Here is a 22,367-nt window from a genome sequence, read left to right as displayed (position 1 = left end):
TTTGCTGTTAAAAAGGCTTTATCATCTACAGACGCAACCAAAACAAACTTTAATCACAAAACTCAACTGATCAACAATCGTACATGTTTAAAGCCCATTCTTTTCTCAACCTTCTCATCTCTTCACAAGCACTTGTTTTCTTTTAGTTCAGAAAACCCTCCTGATGATTTTGAAGGATTGCTACTTGGCATGTGTGAAAACACAAAGGCTAACTCACCTCCTGGCCCTGCGATGGCTGCGGTGTTTGCGTCTGTTTCCTTTGATGCAGCCATATCTGTCCCTTGTGTCCACAGCTTTCCTCTCATCAGGCTTGAGCTGCTGGCAGGTTGTAGTTTCTGAGCTGTGGGGGAAGAGAAAAAAGGACAAATAAGATTCAGTTTTTGCTCTCGAGCCTTCAGTGAGAACTTCAAGTGATTTTTGCAGTTGTCCACACAGCTAATGCTTCCATCGCACAATAGTGAGGGGGCATTTAACATGCTTGGTTAGCCTTATTCCCTTTGGTCGACTGGGTATGTGTTTTATTCCCCTCCATTTCTTTCCTCCAGCCACTCTCTAGGAAAATTGGAGGTCAGCCATTTACCATTCAAATCAATGTGTCAATTGAAATACAGTTATTTACATGCCTCAGCTGGCCTGCCATTTTGTGAAATGGTGCTTTCTGCCTTGTGCTGGAACAGTTCTTAAAGTTTTGTCCTTATCTATGACCTAGATATATTTAATAAGACGTAAATGCAAAATCAAACCAGACACTCAGATTTTCTGTTTTGTTTTGGGTTTTTTTTTTTTCAAAAGTGAGGAAAATTATTTCTGGCTCCCAAATAATTTTTCCATAAGTCAGGTGTTCGGGTAATTCAACCACTTTTCATCTACAGTGAAATACGGCATAGAATGAATGATTAAATAAACTGAATGATTTGATGTGAGCACACAGTTCTAGCCCTGCTTATTATTCTCTGTTTTAGTCATGGGAGATTTGAGCGTAATTACACATTCTCCTCTTCGTCGAGTGGCTCCCGTCTGATTGTAATGAGAAGATAATCAGAGCCAGAGATTAGGACGTCAACGCCGCCTCCTCCTCTTCCCCCAGCGACGAGCAGGCAGGGCCCGTCGCTTTCTATCTTCCTCACCTTCATTCTCCTTAGCCTCTCAGCATTAGAGGGAGTGCCCCTGACAGGGAACTAATAATGTAAAATGGCAGACTGGGTGCTGCAACATGACCAAGTGTGTGAAAGGTGATAGGGGAGATAAAGACAACCACCGGAAGGATGATTAGTCTGATAAGGAAGGCTGATGGAAAGGAACCTTTAAATAACCTGGTGATTTGGCTAATTTTCTCCTTGCTGATGTAGAGCTGAATAAATGTCAGACCACACTGTTGCCTGGTATTAAGGATGCCTAATCAAATACACTGAATTTCACTGAAGAAAAAAATAGTAAAGTAAAGAATAACATGCCATCGTAATCTCAGCATTTCTTAATGGGGGCCTGTATTATATTCTGATATGGATGCTAAGACTCAAAACATCTACAATTCTACACAAAACTCAAACTCATACTCAAAGATGTATGATTTGTTGCTATAACACAGCAACTAATAGATTTTGTTGAGACATTGTTTTCTAAACTGATTTTTTTTTTTAGTTTTGGTCTATTGATCAAACAAAAACAAGCACAAAAGATGCAGCGTTTTCTACATACCACAAGCCGACATTATAAACAGCATAAGCTGTTATTCACTCATGTAGCAAAGGGAAATGTCAGCGGTGAAACAACTTCAGTAACAGTTCATTAACTGATTTTCAGTATAAAATACAAACGCAGAGTAGAAATGATTTATGAGTCATGTGTTTTCCATACAATTTGTATCCACTTGCAAAATATCCCAACCAGAATCAAAACACATAATATCAACTGAATGATGGCCGTTCATCTTAATCTGGTGATTATAATGAAGAAAAGGGGAAAAAAAAAACCTATTATGAATCCTTATAAAATACAAAAGAGTCAAGTAGTGGATGCTAACTTTCCCAAAAGATCATTACAAAAATGTACAAAAACACCATTGGTCTCAAAAGGCCAGTCATTACAGACACACACATACACACACACACGCACTGAATCACTGTATCATAACTCCACTGTTTTTGTGAGCAATGTATCCTGATAGTGCTGTATTATATGTAACTATGTTGCTATCTGTAAGTATTTTAACAATATACACAATTCGCTTTAGATACAAGCACGAGCTGAAAACTGCTCTGCCCTGTTGAACTCTCCACTTTATGTCCCTGAACAAAGAGCAATTTTCTTTTACTGGCCCCATTTTGGCTTCTTTGTTATTTGCTGTCACTCTAAAAGCAGCAGTTGATGACTTTTAAATGAAATCAATTTTGCTATCACAAATGCACGTTCCCTTGATCTGGCCCTGCAATTTATGGCTAGAATTTTACAATAAGCACCTGGATTTATTGCAAGCTGCTTGTATCTGTCAAACCAAACCTTGTGCTTATTCTCTTTTCCATGTTCACATGAAGTCCTTTATTCTAATTTATAACCAGACATCAGTTGAAAGTATTTAAAGGGAGACTTCCAAGTACCAAAACTACAAAAAGCAAATCAAAAGAAATACTGTGCATCTTAAGTTAAGGTGCTTGGTGACAAAGTATTACATTAACTGGGGATCTGTTTACCATAAAAATAGGTGAAAGAATCACAGGAGAAGCTCAATTTTCACCCAGAAAACTTAAGTTTCAGACTTTTTTGGGGGGGCTGTTTCTTGTCGTTTAGGTCATTTTATGTACTAAAACAACCTGATAATGGCTTAGTCACCATAACTACTCAGCTAAGCATAAAGAATACCCTTTAACAATGTAAAACACAGAGTTGGTCCCTACAATTTGGGTAACTTTCTGTTTATTACACATTATAGCCTGGTACAGTGCCAACGAGCCATATCTGCAGGAGGGATCACAACAGACTTAGCGGGCTGATAAAATTCAAAGTGAGGGTAGCATCCCACTTTTTGACTTTTTGAACTCTTTCTTTTATTATGTGCGTCAAGTTGAACGTGTGTGCTGCAGAACATCTCCTTTGGCTGTGTTTCGGGAGGGAGCGAGAAGTGACCATGCTGTGATCAACTCTTGTTCCAGTCTTTGTCACAGAGGGAGAGTCTATCTCCTCTCAACGTGAGGCTCCCTTGCTCCATCGTTCACCACTGATGCTGACACGGACAGATGGTACACAAAAACATGCTGCAAACAAGATGACAGTGCTTTTTTTTTAAGGCCCAGTGGCTGTGATTTCCCCCTGTGCACAATTCCAAATTTGAATGGGGGACTGTGTGTGGTCAACAGATGCAGAAGTAGCTATATCAACATATCAAGCAAGAGGTAATTGGCTGAAATAAATTATTATCAAATTTCTGTATTAATATTAAAATATCTAATGCCATGATGGTGCAGGGCAGGGAAAGACGGGCTCCTCCCTAAAGCAGGACCTGTATGGTTTTAACAGAGGACATCATTCCATCTGTTTAACTTTCAGTTAGAGATGGGTGGTCTGATATCATATCATATAATTATAATTCAAAATATAAGTATGCTGCTTTATTTTGGGATATCATCTGCTTTTTGATCCTCATCAACTCATAAAAAGGTCCCAGGCGAATGTGACAAAATATGTTCACAGAAGGCAGCATGGTGAATGAAAACACTGTGGTGAGAAGACCAACACTGTAAGATGAGTTCAACTAAATGTGTGAGGAGAATTGTTATTTGCGGCGTAGATTATAAGTTTCCCATAGAGTAAAATCTTTTGGCAAGTTTTCCTACTTCTACTTTCAGCTGTGTGCTGAGATAATCATAAAACATCACAGACAGCTAGAGTCACAGAAGGATCGTCATAGTTTGTGTACAGTTTCATTGTCCACACCCCATTTACGATGTAAAATTGAGATAAACTGCTACAATGTCTGCCAGGAGCTAGACAGTAATCTGCCAGCTGCTTTACACACCGCCAGCGCACAGTTGGGGGTCTCAAACTCATAACATCGGCTGACACTGTACAGGTGTGCGAGAAGCATGCAGCCAACCATTAAACCCATGCACCTGCAAAACACCGCTGCACAGCTCTGATGTTTGCATTTCAAATGTGTCAAACGTCTCTCTGACGATTAATACAGATCGCATTCTCGGCTGACGCAATTAAATTCTGCTAGATGTTTTCGTGTTTTCATCCGAACTCTGCTATTTCAAATCAAGTTTTTACTCAACGCGTGTGATTAAAACTGCTGCTTGACAATTCAGCAAAGCTTCTGTGGCAGCTTCAGAGCGCTCAGAGCCGTGTCAGTTTAGAGCTTCTTTGGGGACACAACAAAACACACATCACTTGAATGCAACCTTTTCCTTCTAAACCTTATGTGTATAGATACCCCACTGTGACAGAATGAGATCTTACAAGATAGCGCTAAGAGACACCCAAGGGGAATTTGTGCATTTTCTATTCTGTGATCTCCTGAAAGCACAAACAGATAAATGCACTCCCTCGCTGCTGTGTTATGGTCTATCAGCATAAATGATTGTACCCTGACAGCCTCTGCTGCTAGCGTAATTAACCTTTAATTACACATATTTGCAAGTATATTGTACAAGTAGTATCCATGTGTACTTTTGAATTTACAAAAAAAGAGCAAACGAAGAAGGTGCGCTTCATTATGAGCTCTTGCTAACTGGGGAGATATTAACAGTTTTACAGGAATAGTTCAACTATTTGCTTTTACTCCTGCAAGCAGATAGTTAGCCTTTTTTAATATCCCCATATGACAAATTTCATAACTATATTTTGTCTTAAGCAGCAACAAGCAGCAACAAACCAGTACCAGTATGGAACCTTAATACAATCTAGGATCCAGCATTCAAAAATCCATATTGGCTGACTTTCCTCTCATTTTGGTTGCCATGCCATCCTCACAGGTGCACCGTCTTGCTGAGTGAGTGAGCCAAGAAGACTCATGTCTAATGGAGCAAGTGAATAACAAACTGCGACAAGCAAGTTAAGGGATACGTGGAAAGATCAATACTGCTAATGCTAAAGCAACAACAGGAAAACAACATCTGGCGCTCGATGGTTGATATGTCACTTTGTGACACAAAGGAAGAGGATTTAAGGCTGAAGAAGATTACTGTTAAGCATTTCCCCCCATCAAGTTAATTGTTAACACCAAGTAAAGTGCTCATAAAAAATCTTTACTTCAGCAGCACATGTATTGGTATAAACAATCCCTCCCTATACAGTGAAGTAGCCCTTAGTCCAACAGCCCAAATACCCTGATTATTCAGAGTGGAGGGTTTCCCCTCTAACTCACTAGCTTATAGACATGTCAAGAAAAGTGTAAAAGATAACAAAGAATGAGGGAGGACTTGTGTGACCTTCACCCTGAGAAAAAGAATCAGAAAAAGACTGACAACAGTGCAGAAGTGATGCTTTTATTTTTTCTGTTTCCGTAAATGATTTAAGAGTTTCCAACTACTCATGTGAGATTCAGGGTAGCTAATAAACTTTTCATTATCCCTGTCACAGTGACTGGGAGCAATTGATTATCATTATTACAGGAGTGATGATAGTTGAGATAATTACTAGAGAAAGAGGTGATCTACTACCACAATTAAAATCCCAACACTGTGGTCCCAAGTCACTTTGCTTTAATTTATACTGAGAGTGTTTATCTATGTTTTAGACTCAAGTGGAGAGCAACTTTATCACCATCCAAAGGACAGAAGCGAGCAATTAAATCCCCACAAAGTGAATGAAACACATCTCTCACGTGGTTAAGTCTTAAGGCACACACGACCTGCTAAAACTGTTCAATGAAAAGTTAAAGTGGATACTTTTAGGTCAAGTGTTATAGATTAAATGTCAAGAGATTTTTGAGGCAATCATTCAGCTGAAGAAACACACAAACAGGCCTGCAATTAACTAGTTACAAACAATTAGCCACATGAGCCCCAACCACTTCATTAACACTGCAGAAAGTTGCTGGTTTGAGCACTAGAAGTTTCACAATCAGGAAATGGCATAAAATTATGAAGTACTGATTTAAATGAGCTTCTAAATATGAGCATATATTTTGCAAAGTGAAATAACCCCCATATGTTGCTGTGACAGTCCAGTTTCCATGGCCTCTATTGTGAAAGCATGCTCTCTAAAACATGTCAGCCCACGTTAAAATGTGGTTTCATTTCTTTCAGCTACCAAAATCACCTAATGTTTTCACTCCACAGGGGAGGCAATTTTTCTCCTAAATGTGCGCAGATGGGTAATAGATTTTTGGTGACATTTCTCCTACCAGCTAAATTGCAGCTTTGGATGCAAATCCTTTTGGGGGATTGAGATCAGCCCTAAATTGGCCGCCTCTTCTTCCATACTACGCATGAAGGGAAGGCAGAATGATAGAAGTGAATATCAAAGATGTAAGCCCCAGCTATGAGGTATCAGTGGCTCCAGGCAATTTTCCGTCTTTGCTAGTTTGCTCCAAGTCTAACATTAAATTTCAGCATAAAGCTTTGACAGCACCTTAGGCTGCTATCATGTAATGATGAGAGTAAGTTTTCTCTTTTCTTTTTAATTTTAAGGACCATGATTTATCTACAAATACACGTTTTTTATTATTGAAAAGCTTCCTACAGAGTGCATTAAAAAGTAATTCATTTAAGCAACTTGTAAACTGTTTTTATGCACTGGTATTTAGAATTATCATATTTTTTTAGTCAAAAGCACCTGATGAGCATAAAAACTGCATCACAGAAGATGAAACCAGTGGCTTTTATAAAAGATAGATTTCCCTGTAAACCTCTAAAGTCAAAAGAGGTTAAATTAGTCAGTGTTTCACAATAAATTTAAGAATTCTCTTTCCCAAAGATACCTGGACTCCAACTGAACTCAGGCCATCACATTTAAATGCACTAAGTGATATTTTTCACTCACCAGGCTGAAGAGGCATGTTTTAAACCAAACCACAGTCTTTCCCCAAACCCAACCAAGTAGTTTTTGGTGCCTAAAACTAACCAGTGAGTGACACCAGCAGTGCTGGGTACAAGACATTACAAAGTAAGTTACAAAGTAATATGTTACTGTAATCAGATTGCATTTTTCAGTAACGCAGTAATGTTACATTTCACTATACTAAATTACTTCCAGGACAGAAACAATTGCTTTGTTCTGCTAACACAACTTTGGCTTTTTGCAACCCTCTGCACAGACAGCATGCTAACGCAATGCTTGCACACAACCATTAGGTGTTGTTGTGTTGATATGTGGGACAGTAGCATATAGGTTTATATTGTTACCTGGTAATTACATGATAATAAGTGTAAGGTCAATTTCATCATAATTCATTGTAATGAATTATTTTATTCCAACAAGTAATTAAGTAACATACTGCAGTACTTTTAAGAAATGTAATGCATAATACATAGAAGTTTCTTGAGCTATGAATGTAACACTGAACACCAGCAGAACAGTAGTCATGGAATGAGAGGAGGACACAGAAAGTAAAAAGTAAAAAGAGGGAATGTTACTTGTGCATCGGTATAACAAATACATTAAATGCCATTAAGTTGTATGCCACTGAAACATGATCTTATTGTTAATGCATATTTACTTAATGTTACCCGCTGATATTTTCGGTACAAGTACTTTTTTTTTTCTACCATGGTCCATGCACTCCCTGATTTTTGCTCAAAACAAATGGGATCATTTAGTTGCATGGACTATGCAAAGTTCGCAACATGGCTTTGTAGTTAAATTAAAAGAACTGATTCTGATTAGTCCAATTAAAATGTCTACATCATTTGTGAATATGAAATACACTCATCATCTTTGCCTCACTATCAGCCAATCAAGAATAGCGAGGCCTTTACCCTTGCAGCGGGTGAGTACCATGCGTGCCAGAGTGACTTTGAAGACAAGTGAGGTTGTTTTATTCAATTATTGTGTCCTGATGATAAAATGGGAGCAACATAATGGCTTGATTAATTTCCTTATCACGGTGAGCACAAAGAGTAATTACAACCAAATCCACCGCTTGGTGAACCACACATCAATCAAATTAAAGCAGTCTCCACTCGGCAGCAATCACTTTCAAACAGAACAAATGAGTCGATTGGCTCAGACCCCCGCCTCCGGCCAGAGAAATGTTTACCTAAGAACTGTAACTCCAAGCAAAGGTTACTTAGGTTGATTAGAAATCTCTGAATATGTCAGAAATTTTAATAGAAATTGTGTATGCACAATTATAATGTCGGTATGAGCGAGGTTGTGTAGAACCTGAGTGGTGTTATGTGCCCAAAGCAATCATTATAGCTCATGACAATCTCGACAACTGGCAGCTACAACCTAGCAGGAAAGAGGTTTAGAAAAGCAATCAAATGTCAGCTTATAATAACGTTGGGGCAACTCCATTACCATTGCCCATACAAAGTAGTCATGGTCCTTATTGACTAGCAATTCCTATAAAATTTAGCCTTTACAACATGTAAAGAGGCATGTTGGCATTTCTTATAATTAATGGGGCCTGGTTTAAAGAGATCAGCTGAATCTCTTGGCATGTGAGGTCAATGCAGAAGGAAAACTGAACTCTGACCTCGGCATTCTGTGATAACATGACTGCTCATTAGGACCATGGCGTGGGGAGCTCAATCCACCAGTGTCATTTTTTCTCTTTTTTTAAAAGCCTTATTGAATTGGAAAAAAAAATCTTCCCAAGTTAAAGTTACAGGATGTTGAGTAAAGTAAGTAAGTTGACAGTAAATACTGCAAGGCACAGAGTTACTCTTCACTATAAATATCAGTCAAGTCAGTCATCAAACCACAACCAAATACTGGTGATAAAGCAAATAAACCAATGTCTTTCCCTCAAACTTTGCTTATTTTGCATCTGACAGTGTATTTCATCTTTAAGAGAAAACTGAAAAACATATTTTCATAGACTTGCTTAATAAAGTAGCCAAACAAATAAAAAAAGACCAAATGAAATTAAATGTAAACAAAAATGAAATAATGCTTAGTTTGAAAAGGTAACAATTTAGAACATAAGACAGAACATTTTACTTTCAAATATCAGGGTATCTGTAAAATCATACCATGCTGTCCCTGAAGCTAAAGCTACCAAAGACCAGCTCATTGAAATTAAAATATCTCTGGATGTTCCTCTCCAGAGATATGTAAATGAAAACTGGAACATCAACTGGAGGAGGAACCCTTTTGGAAAATAAATTCATGTTTTTAGCCAGTAAATTAAAGCCTAAGGGCTTTACTTGACTTGGGTAAACCTACTGCATTTCATTTGCAGCTCTTTCTATTTGCCCTCTCTCAGTAGGGCTAAAAATCAAATCAAAGCACAGTATTAGCGCTCAGATTCACAAGAGCTGCTGGAGCTGTGGTTCATTATCGGAGCCACTACAGACGGAGAAGAGAGGAGAACTTGTAGGAAGGCATACTGGGGTATCTTAACAATTGGATAACATCTTAATATGACATGCTGTGACTGCTCAGAGTGTATGATTTCAGCATAAAATGTCTAATTGGAAAGTGACATGTGAAATATAGCTGCAGCAATTCTAAATTGGAAGCTACACCTCGAGGTTCCAAAATGATGGCACCATTCCCTGCTGCTGCTACTGCTGCTGCTATACATTTAATTCTTGTTGAATGTCAGAGAATGAAAGGCTACATTTATGGCAGTATGGTGCATGGAGACAAAGCCAATGGGGTAATTGGCAGCAGTTGACTTCCAATAGCAAAACATTTTAACACAGGCAATAAAAACTGCTCAACAGCAAATAGATAAATCCAACTGATTAGCCCATAACTGTCCACGAATGCCAACATTTTGCTTCCGACATGGCCAAACGCAACAATACTTTACATACTTTAGAGGCAGTAGAATTTTAGCAGTAGAATAGCTCCAGAATCAGATGGTCGGTCCTCACTGCAAATATTGTTAACATCTAAACTGGTAGTGTTTCTCATCTTTCACGCATCATCACGTGTGCATCAATTACTTGCTTCTAAATTGAGTTAGAAGTGATTAGAGGGTTCGTTGTGCAAAGGCGGAGAGAGGGAAGTAGGCATAGTTTGGTTTAATTAGCAGCTTGTGAGCTCCACTTCCTCATTGCACTTCTTCCTGTGTGAAGGAGATTACTGAAGAGCCTTCTGCAGATGCTAATGTACGTGGAGAGCACTGAGGAAGAATCATTGTGAATCCCATGTTTAATTAGCACAACCATGTCACCAGAGATGGAGGAAGCTGCTGAATACTGAGCCTCTGGATGACTGACAGGCGGCGTTCCTGAGTTCGACCAAAGAACAAGACAAAGAAGTTGAATCTTTTAGAAAAGTTGGATGATGGAAACTGTCCTGTTGTGAAAAGGAACTCATTTTGCCAACAAAGTCTAATTTCACCAGTCAAACAGGCAGCTGACAGATGTTTTGGGGATTGGACATCTCTGTTGCTCCATTTTTCAATGTAGGCCAGAGAGATGGAACTGTGTTTCTGTGAGAGCACATTTGTGAGAGCACATTTTTCCCAGTTAATTAAGAGAGTGGAGTAGAAAATAAAACTACCACCTGGCTCAAACTTTATCAGCCAATTACACAAGTAAAATTTACCAGCAGCAGAAAAGGAAACCATAAATAACTATTTCCATGACACTAAAGCTAATTTAAAACCCGATTTGACAGACCAGCAGCCATAGCTGTCTGCGTTAAGGACCTTCTGAGCCGCCTTTCCCCACTTGAGTCTCCAATTATCCACCATCACATTTCCTTGTAGTTGCTCCATGGGAATAATTCTTAGCATTAACTTAATAGTTTCTCTGCACACCTGTCTGCATGCACAGACCTCAATGAGCAAACAAATTATGACCCTAGAATTTGGTATTTCAGTCCCTCCCCTACTTCTGCCTTAATGAGCTGCTGGCTTTCCAAACTAATTCGAGTCAGAGGCGTATGAGGTATGCAGCCATCATGACAAGATGAAACTCAATGGGACAGTTGACACCTGGGTGTGGAAAGAAGAGTGGGAAAACCCCTGACAAGATCTCGATCTATGCTAGTAATTAGAAAATGGGTTGAGAGTAGACAAACATGTTCCATTGCTTTTGATTACCGTCTCTCTGTATTTCTTCACCTTCAGCTCTGAATGCTTTTACAATGCAAAATAGCCATATAAATAATTCATGAAGCCCAGCTTATGACCACGTTTGAGAAGATCTGTTCCCTCATTAGGTAATCAAGTGGCCCAGAATTTTCTCTGTTTCTTTCTGTAAATAGATTTTACCTCCTATTGTAGAAAGAGTGTGCAATCATTGGGAAGGGTGAAGCTTAAGAATGAAGAAACCTCTGGATTCCTTTTCATTCTCTCATGTCAGTATCCCTACTTTTATACGCTGAAGAAAGACTGCTTGTCATACTTTACGAAGAAGAGGATTTAAATCATCTGCACCTGTCTCTTCCCCCTCACCTGTTCTCATTATAGCTTTCACATTATCCACTCAGTTCTATCATGCCGAGTCTGGCATTGAGACATGGACAGGTGAGCAATCCCCATGATCCCTCCTCATGTTCTCATCACTGCGCCATCCTGTGCCACCTACCAGGTGTGGCGCACAGGCAGATGGAGGCACAGCATCCAACAAATCCAGCAGATCTACCATCGTTTTGATGCTATAAATGTGCCTCATTGAATGGCATCACATGCAACCCGCAGCCAACAAACTCCCCACGCTTTTCATATGCTTGTATAAAACCTCCAGGCTTGTTCGACTTTGTTTCTGTGCTCCTTTAACCTTCTGTCTCTGTCTATTTGAGTCTCATCCAAAAAAGTGGCAAATTCCAGAGTCCCATAGCACCTACTGTCTGTGGTGTATCGGAATCAGGACCTTCTCCCACGATTGCTGCTGTACATCCTTAGTGTAATCTCTCTTTTGCCAACTCTCTTTGCTTTTTTACTCGTTTTTTTCTTTTCTATTCCTCACATTGTCTGTCTCTCTCTCTCTAGTTTACCTTCAGTCATATTTCTCTCCAACTCTGTTAAAGAAGCAATTTTAAACATTGTCTGCAGCATGAACATTGCAGGCGCTATACATCATCTCAGTCTACCATGTTTACTACTCACACACAGGGAGTGAGCCTTACTTCCCCGGATGACAGTGATTTGTGGCGCATGTATAAAAGAAACTCATTGTCTACCTACTCTACATGACTGTGCTTGTATATACAGTTTATGCATGAACAGAAGTGTGTACTGCCGCTGGTTAGAAGTGGTACATATCAAGTTTGGCCCTCAGGGAGACTTATATTAGCTACATGCAACCTACCATTCACATCTAAAATAATCAAAAAAAATTGGAGCCGGGCATTCAAAATGTGGCGACTACAGAGAGCAATCAAGACACCCGCTGAGTTTCCCTTCCTCCACCCACTTCTCCCCCTTGATGCTAATCAGCGAGGGAGCTGCTGGCTGTCTGGTAGAGCTGATCTGATTTGAGACAGAAATGCCGTTAGCTAGTGGGAAGAAAAGGCAGAGTAGCCTACACAATATACCATAATCAGAGGAGGCACGCTGATCCAGTGATGGAGTATGAATACCTATGTGCTTGCCATGTATTCTCCTAGAGATAGTTTGGTCAGTATTACACATTCTTTAAAAGTCAAATACAGGGATACATTTTGTCAGTGTCTGAAGTGTATAAATATGGAAAATGTCAAAATAAAAAGACGAAGATACTAAAAGTACATTAATATGGCTATGAATTAGTTTGTTAATTTGCTCAAATATATGATCAAATAAATTTAGAATTATCTTTTTACATTTTCCACATTTCTTATTACTAAAATTGACATTTTTAACTAATCCAAGTTTTTTAAAAAGTGAATTATTTCATGTATAATATATAGGTTTCATACTTAGATAGATCTGGTACTTTAACACTGTGCAAAGAGATACTTTGCAGTTTAGTCAGTTATGTATTTTTTATGGTGTAAACCCGTATTTCAGAGGTCTCAAACTTGAGGCCCGTGTCACCTCTACTTGCTTGACCATATATTGACGTGAAGAAATATAATGCAATTTGGCCCTTGAAGTTACTTTTATTGTTGGGGAGGATTTGTTTGTTCTTGAGTGCAATGTTAAAGTAAGTTCTTTAAAAAGAAAAAATAATTTAATATGAAGCTAATATCAGTAGAGAGCACAAAGATGTTGAGGAATTGGCTGTATTAGTTCAGTGAGAGAGTCATTTGTAAAGAAAACAATTTTCACTGGAAGTCAAAAACTAATGTCTGCATGTATTTTGTTAAAAATGAACTAAATTACAGCAGAAGTGCTCCACGTGTCTGGCCAGAAAGAGAGTACCAATTTGTTTATTTGGTAGTTCAATCAAAAGTTTGAGTTAGTTAAGAGTGAGAAAAAGAAATTGCGTTCACATTTGCAGTTTTGTCTTATTGTACAGTTTTTGACATTTAAAAAAACCAAAAAAACGCAACATTTTGAGTAATGAAAATGAGATCACGCTGCCAGCAGCGGTCCACAGCTCATTTAAGTTTGAGACTCCTGCCATATATGAAATAATATTTAAGTTTTCTTTTGAAATCAACATTAAAAAAAAATCATTGACAATGACAATCACTATTTTTCAAGAAAAACTGTCAACAATTCGTCGTTTTTGACCTTTTCATTGTAAAGATTTGCTGTTTTGTTTTCTGAGACATGACAAACCAAGTCACCATCTGGGCTCCTGCAGACAGGGACTAGTTTGTACTATTTCATGACAATTTATAGACCTGGCAAATTCTCTGATTAACTGACAATTGAATGAAGTAATCAGCACAATCACAAATTTCTCATCTTTCACACATAAAACAGCAAAATAGATTTTTTTCTCCCCACTTGAAGCTGGACGGGCCAGATGGAAACTTTATTACCTGTCTGGCCTCTCAATTAATTTGTCGATTTATGTTGCAGCTCAGTATCATGATTTAGGGTGGCAAGACTGACACTGAATAACAAACATATTCAGTGCAGGTTTCAGTTTAGTAGTCCACCACAAAAGAGACGAAAACTTGCCTACTGCACACTAAACTGACCAGATCTGCATGAAGCATTTGTATCAAGAACTGGATTCTACTTTAATGATATAAAAAGATCACAATAGTTACACTGCTTGTTAGCTGCTTATTTTAATTAGCAACATTTGTAATTTGGCCAACAAATATTTTATGCAACAAAATTTACAATGATTTTCTCAAATTAAAGCCAACCTAAAAATAAATTTTTAAAAAGTGTAATTGTGACAATTTCAAAAACCTACACATTATTGTAAAATTAAACTAATTCAGTGAAAAATGCCACCTTCAGTTTATACTCCACAAGTCTACATCCCTACTGGAGGGTGTCTAACCTGCTCGTGGTGATGGTTGGAGGTGACCTTAGTCCATGTTGGTACACATAATTATCATTTCCCTAAGGGGGGACCTATGATCAATGAGAGAGTGACCTCACCCTCTGTACGCACCCCCTTGAAAGTCAGATAATAAATTGGTTCATCTCACCTCCCCTACCATCCCTGTTATTTAGAGGGCTATCCAAAGGAGTCCATTACCTTTTTATGGAAAGGAGGTTCATTCAATTTGCTGGCGACCCAATAAGAACTTTTGTATGGATGCATGGCAAGGGGGCTCAAGGGCAAGTGAATTATTCCATTATGCTTAATGTGTAGGAAGGCAAATGCAGTCAAGGCCATGAGGGGATTTATTTAGCCATGTAACCTCTGTTCCTCAGGAAGAAACAATAACTAACTGAACAGGTAAATTCCACACAGCATCTGTCTGCATCCCTCTTGAATATTTATAATTGATAATATTTATTTAGATTAAAAAAGATTAAAACGTGTTAAATATAAAGCGACAGAGAGGTGTACTTGGCTTTGTTAAGCTGTCCAGCTGCAGATGGAAAAAAAAAACCCATGCCATTATGGTTTGGTACTGCTGGACTGTATGAAGATGTAAAACTTCCAAGCGTTCTGTCCAGACATTCAATTCTTATTTGGAGTTTAAAGTGACAAGTGAATTGAAAAGCATCACAGCCACACCGCCTGAAATTACTGGCTTAATGAAAGAGTTGTCTTATATTTGGCTTAAACCCCATTAAAGGATAATCCTACTAAAAGTCAAAGGTTTTGTTTAAAGGATTCACCATGCAGCATTACCAGCATGTACGGTGCTAATGTCGAAATAATAAGCGGCATCAACTGTAAAGCGACATACACATATGGTCTTGGATTGATTAGAGGTAATCTGTATATAAACTCAATAAAGTGAATGTAATTCACAGGGTTCACAGTTGTATGGCCATTAAAGCTGATAAACTAATTTCATGCATCGCGGGAAGATTCTATGAAAAAAATATTGTTCAATATATTCAATAATAGCATACCTGTCCTTTAAAGAAACCCAATATTTAACTTTTGTGTGTGTGTGTGCGGCCCATGTATGTGTTTCTCAAGATATATTTAGACACCTACTAGTTCAATTAGTGGGTTATGCATTGGACAAGCTCTTGCTCATCAGTGCTTTTGTCAAGAACTAGTTTTCTACCTGAACTCTTTCTCAAAATATCTGAGTATTGTGTGAATAGCCAAGAATATGTGCACCAAAAAACAAAACAGACAGACACATACGCATAATTCACACAATTAGTTAGCTCTAGCCAGTTATTTTCTTTGAGTTTTGAGTCAGTGTGAAAACAGGAGCCATCAGTAACCATATTTAATGTGTAGGCATACAGAGCATACAGATTTATGCACTATTTTAAGTGCATTATGAAAAGCATTGTTGCTTCATAACATAGCCACACATAGCCAGTAAATATACAATACAAATTACATCTTTCATATTGTTTTCCACTGTACACGACGTATTGGGAAATAAGATATGTTCCAAAATAACCCCGTAAGGAAAAGCCTGTCACATGCTTCAAACATTATTTTGACAGCATATTTTTTGTCACCTTGCTGGCAAACATAGATGTACCCTGAGTGAACTGAAGTACCACCATCACTGAGAAGTGTGCATAGAAATAAACTTGAACCTCTCTTCCTTTTTTGTCACAGAAATCCTATAAGTACATTTTCCAGAGTGGAAATAACAGCGAGGGAAAGGCGAACTAAAAGTGACTCAGGAGTTGAGAGTCCACTCTGTGTTCTCAGGGGAACTAAAGGTTCTGGGGTTTAAAGGAAGGTGAGTCTGATCCTGCAGTATTTTGAGCGGGAGCAGATTATAAAAAACATCAGCAGGTGGATGAAAAGTGACATAAGCTGTATTCATAAAGGGCCATTTTTGCACAGTATGGTCAGGAACCGCACACAATTAATACATAACCTTGTCAACGTCAATATGCCTGACTACAGCGAAGATAACTTATTACTGGATTATTGAATTGGATTTGAACTGTATGGATGCAGGTAAGTTTAAGGCACCAAAAAAACATTCTGCTTTTAGTTCAGTGTTCATATTTCATGCAACAAGGCTGAAAGAGATAACTTCCCATGTTATAGAGCTGGTTTAGGAGATGCCTAGTTTTATATATATGGATTGCTTTCTCCTAAAATTAATGGAACGAGAGCAAAAATCTCAGCAGCAATGCAGCTTTTCAGAAAACATGCCCAGTTTATTTAAAAACCTTCAAAAGGTTTAGTAGACTTCAAAGTCCAGTTTTGAGTAGATTATTGTTATCAGGAGACCTCTAGCTTCATCTAAATACAATCAGAAAATTGCCCAGATGTGTTTACTTTACAATTAAAAAAAAAAAATTAGATGTCATTGCAAAACCTTCTCACGTTCCCAAGCAATATTGGACCCCAGGGCATGTGGAATGGGGCTTTAGGGCAGGATCAAAATTGATAGCATAGATTATGACCTGGAGGCGAAGATGGTATATTGCTAAACGGGTATTTAAAAACGACTCCTCCAATCTGACATACCCTCACCTTGGTGGCTGTCAGTCAAACAGTAAGACAGTCTATCAGTCAAGCTGGAAGACTGTCCTTTCGCTTCAAAGTTTATGAGAAAAGATAGGGTGTCTGTGAGATTATTTGTCCTTTCCTATACAGTATTAGCCCCTAATCTCCTGCCTCTCTCGGCCCATTCTCAACAGGATGAGGTGCTGTTAAGGGCACTGACAGATGGAGAGAGGGATAGTGGAGGACTTTGGCAGAGAAGGAGTAAATATGTCAATCACCTGAAGCACTGAGGAGTTTTTCTTGGAGAGGAAAAGAGAAAAGTCAACAAGCCCAAGTTCATTTTCAACATCTATCCATTAAAGGCCTTCGGATTAATACACCAGAACACATGACCCCTGGATATTTATTATGCAGTGTGAGTTTAAATAAAATGTTTTCCTTATCAGCACACATAGTGGTTTGAAATCACGCGCACCACCTGTATCTAAAAAGCTCTGCATTTCAAAAGCATTTTTCATCAAACTGAATAGCGAGGCAAACGTGCAGGAAATCAAGGACTCAGATAAGTGGATTAAAAATAGAAACTATTCTGCTTTTTGACTTTGACGTTGATATCTACATGCATTAAGTTTGCCCTTTGGCCATCATGACAAGGATTATGCCACCAGTCAGGTTCTATTTATTTACTCAAATCATCTTTTGATAGGCCAACCCCCCCACCTTGGATGAATATATCAAACAGAATGAGGGCGTCCTGTTGTTAAATTGTAGCTGACAGCCTAAGGTTCATCACAACATCTAATGTACTGTGCTGTATTCCATTGCAGTAAGTTCTGAAACAATATTCAAATATAGACAATGTAGGTTAATGTGGAAGCTGATTGGATTAGGCAGATGTGCTTTAACTCCAGTCCTTTGGGACATCATGATTATTGCAAACATGGTTCAGAGTTTTTTCTATTTTAAACCTTTGGATTCTTTGCCAAATGCTCCCTTGGTGCATTGCAAGAAAAGCAAAATAAAAGAGTCAAACTTCTAGAACAGTCTTAATAATTTAGCAGTCTTCCTCAGAACTAGGAACTCATTTAGCTGAGCACAAAAGGCACTGGTGCATCGCCCTGGTCGGATCAAAGGCAAAGCATTAATTCGTGGCTTCTCGTTGTAGTCAGATCTGGTGTTTTATTGCAACTAGATTTCTTTAAACTGTCTTCAGACTCAAAGAGAGTGCTGAGACAAAGCAATTCTATTTCTCCTGCAAGGGCACCGCTGAGCCCAAGTTTAAATTGAATGCCCCAAAATAAATGTTTAATTATGTGGCTATCTGAGAGGCTTTCATGTTTTCCAAATGAATCAGGGGGAGTGTGATAACCGATTCTTTCATCGATGTAAAACTGGAAAAAAAAATGTCTCTCAGCTTCTATCAAAAGTGATAGGAAGCCACTGAAATGAGCTCTTGTGCCAGAGACATTAATTAGATTTCTTATAATTAGGTAGACTATCCTCACATCACCCCGATCTGTGCCAGATAAATTTAATTATTGGGCAAATTCTACTCTACCTGCTCTGTCCATATTTTTACAAGGCAGTTCTTCTGAGGATAATAGATGTCTTCGTTTATATTGGTTTACTTTCAAGGTGTTTTCAAAGGCAAATTTCCATCACAGCAGGTAATGAATCTGTTTGTGCTGGAGAGATTTCATCTGAATGTTGATAATGACCAGTTCTTTCTGAAGACCTGTTTAAAGTAAGTGAACCGAAAATGGATCAACAAGGGGCATATTTTAGCTTTTGTGACCATGATTACATATAAAAATTTATTTTGTTAAATAATATTCAAATATTGACAGCTCTCCAAGATGCTTCTCGGTTACTTAACCTATACTTGAAATGTGTTTGTCAGCAGGCAACTGAGATTACGGGTGTATGGGAACTGTAGTTTTCCATGTATTTTGCACAAACTACTACAGGAAATGAATTTATATTTTTATTTGCATACACAAAGGAAGGCGATCGTGGCTCAAGAGTTGGGAGTTCGCCTTGTAATCGGAAGGTTGCCGGTTCGAGCCCCGGCTTGGACAGTCTCGGTCGTTGTGTCCTTGGGCAAGACACTTCACCCGTTGCCTACTGGTGGTGGTCAGAGAGCCCGGTGGCGCCAGTGTCTGTCAGCCTCGCCTCTGTCAGTGCGCCCCAGGGTGGCTGTGGCTACAATGTAGCTTGCCGTCACCAGTGTGTGAATGGGTGGATGACTGGATATGTAAAGCGCTTTGGGGTCCTTAGGGACTAGTAAAGCGCTATATAAATACAGACCATTTAGATATTGGATTCTTAGGGGTACAGTTAACTTAAAACCATAATGGTGAGCCCTATGGTGGAACAGATGGGGATCACCAAAGTAATTAGGACTAACTATCTGACAATTACAAATGCACAAGATTTTAGAGTCTTTATTCAGAGCAATGTTTGTATGATTAAAATCTCTGTCATCACACCAGCATTGCCCAAACATATTTAATTAGATGCAATGTGAGTAACAAACATTGAACAGACAGTGAAAACAGCAAAACGATAAAAACTGTGTTTTAGTCAGAAGGTTATTTCCTTCTGCAGAAATTGTTCTGGCCCCTCCCTGGCCTTGTATGTGCATAGATGGTAACCCTGAGGCATGGAGAGCAGCAGCAAACCCCCCTGTACAGAATGAAGCACGAGGCAACGGCAACACAAAGGACATTGATTAAGTTAGTGGAAAAAGAGCGGCTGAAGTGGAGGTGGTTTGCAAATCAGCATGCAGAAATATAGCAAGAGCAGCTGCACCACTACAGCTTAAATAGCATGTCCAATACACAAGATCGGCCAAAAAGATATGCAGACTGGTATCGGCTGAGCTATCAGCTGACGTGGGCTGGCACTGCAATGAGCTGATCTTCCAAGATCTCCCAAACTAATGTTAGGCTCACTTTTAAGATTTCTATTAATATCCTGCAAAGTACCATCTCATCAAGTCTTAAATCTACTCAAACAAACTGAGTCACTGACTGAATGAGTCAGCATTGCATTTGCTAAATGGCATCTGCAAAGTAATTTCTGCACTCATGGTATCCAGAGCCACAGATTCCCTTACACTGACCACATTTAACAAATGTCCAATGACTGAGCATTTAACAAGGCTATTACTAAACTTAATTAAGGAAATAAATGAGCCATTCCCAAGAACCCGAGTGACTCAAATACCAATCTCATGGTGTCTGGGTAGTTTGCTGATGTCATGTAAAAATAATAACTTTCCCGAGTTGTCTTCTATAGTCTGAAAATAGAAAGTTGCACGACTGACTCACCATTTGCTGAAATCATTTCAGATTGAAAGATCATTCAGTTGACGTGTGAACGAGAAAGCCAGATAAGATCTCTCTTTGTTTATGCTTGTTTTTTTGTTTGTTTTTAACTTTGCGTTGTCATTTGAAGAAATGATTAGAAGATGATGTTTTTATTCCAGAAAACAAAACTGAACTATTAAATAGTCTAAAAAAAGACGAAGGGATCCATCTATCTTTTCATCTTCCCATTTCTTTGTGAAAGACGAAGATTTTGACTCCACTCTCTTGCATGTCTCTCTTACTTCGGGAACAGCGACAAACCTGTCAGCTCCATTTGTCCTAATCAGTTCTCAGTAAGATGAGCTGGTTACTGCAATGTCAGTCAGAATAACACTCACAATAGGAAGTAGCACACTGGCAAGATAGGTTTTTGAACAAGCCCCCTCTGCACGACTTTCTACTCAGCTTCACTGTCACTCTTTGACCTTGTTACTGACCTTGACATAGTTTCTACTGCTCTGAATCAGCCTCTTGCTTTAGTATTCCTGATCTATACTTGTTCAATATGTCATTAGAGACTGTGTGCCTCTGAAATCTGCCTTGAATCTCTATAGAGCAGCTTCACACAGTGCAATGTAAAACATGCCATGAGAGCTAAAAGCCAAATGTACACTGTAACTAGCCTAGTTTTAATTTAAAACAACCAAACAAACAAACAAAAACAGCAGCAGTTTTGAATATTTGGTATATTTGATGGCTCCAGTTATCAGTTATTTCATTTGACGGCCTCGCTCCTTTTGAAGAGATAAACACATTTAAAAAAATATAATAATTACTAGTAGAAAGCTAAAGGGTGACACTTATGTCAATTTGAAGCATAGTAGTATTTTTTATTAACTGTAGATGTCTTGATGCATGCTCAATCATCCAGGTAAGTACATATCCAAAAGTTGATTCTGTTCATCTCAACGTAGCGCTTTCAGTGGGAGAAACGTTTCATCACTCATCCAAGTGACTTCTTCAGTCTCAACTGACTGCAGGTTTCCTCAAGCTTATAAACAGTACGTTTGCATAATGACTGAAACTAGCACCACTGAAGGAACAATGGGCTGGGAGGTCAGTTAGCTGAGACTGAAGAAGTCACTTGGATGAGTGATGAAACGTTTCTCCCACTAAAAACGTTACATCCAGATGAACAGAATCAACTTTTGGATATTAACTGTAGATGTTCCTGTAGCTATTCTATAGCTAATTTAACTTTGTAAAAACTTATTGTAGATGGGTGAATGGCACCCCTACCATGACCAGTTAACTTTATGATTGCTTGCTTTCTGTTAAAAAGCTCTTAAGTTTGACCCATACAGTCCTATGTAGAGGCAACTCTCCTTTGTTGGGTACTCTGACAGTGGAGGAAGGTTAAGTTAAGAAAAGGTTAAGATAACGGATAATGCGGATAATTCTCATACCTTCTATCTGTGACAGTGCTAACCTCTGAAGGGTGCTTCATTGTCTGTGACACTGTGTCCTTACACTACATTAAAATCTTCCCTAGAGGAGCTATAACTGCACTAATGACTAGCTGTTATACACTAGGAGTGTCTTAAAATCGGGAAACACTGCTATTGATCAACAATCTGGTCAATCCTGACATAAAATACAGTAATTTTACTGCTTAAAGGTGTTAAAAAATAAATTACTACTTAAAAAGAAAGCAAGCAGCAAAAATGAATCCTAGCTAATCGGCACAAAAGACTACCTTGTTTTAAAAAAAATATTATTAGTATTTTGTTATTATGGTTATATATTGAACCGTTCAATAGCATAATGAGGCTAAAGGGCTGAGAATAATAACCTGGAATCATGAGAAGTTTAGTTGTATCTTATCTTAAGGCAGACGTATTTGCTGTTTGAAAAGGTCATGTGCAAAAGCAGCTAAAAACAAACATTTCAGATGTGATGCAACTTCACAGGAATGTTTCTGAAAATGATCTACGTATAAAGCAACCCTGTCTTTCACCTTGCTGAGAAGTTTCATAGTTTTTAA

The 22,367-nt window shown here is 38.5% G+C and overlaps 1 protein-coding gene across 4 annotated transcripts in view; it reads right to left on the bottom strand.

The window, feature by feature from the left end:
* Window positions 1-22,367, bottom strand: part of srrm4 (serine/arginine repetitive matrix 4) — a 64,128-nt gene that overhangs the window by 28,485 nt on the left and 13,276 nt on the right. For all 4 annotated transcript variants that reach the window (XM_026186072.2, XM_080309419.1, XM_026186074.2 and 1 more), the window contains one exon: window positions 218-340. In XM_026186072.2, coding sequence (XP_026041857.1) covers window positions 218-340 — 123 coding nt within the window. The remainder of the gene's footprint in view (window positions 1-217; window positions 341-22,367) is intronic.

Source organism: Astatotilapia calliptera, chromosome 12, assembly GCF_964374335.1.
Source record: "Astatotilapia calliptera chromosome 12, fAstCal68.1, whole genome shotgun sequence".
Taxonomy (NCBI): domain Eukaryota; kingdom Metazoa; phylum Chordata; class Actinopteri; order Cichliformes; family Cichlidae; genus Astatotilapia; species Astatotilapia calliptera.
The sequence above is the reverse complement of the archived record's forward strand: the minus strand, read 5'-3'. Positions and strand labels throughout refer to the sequence as shown.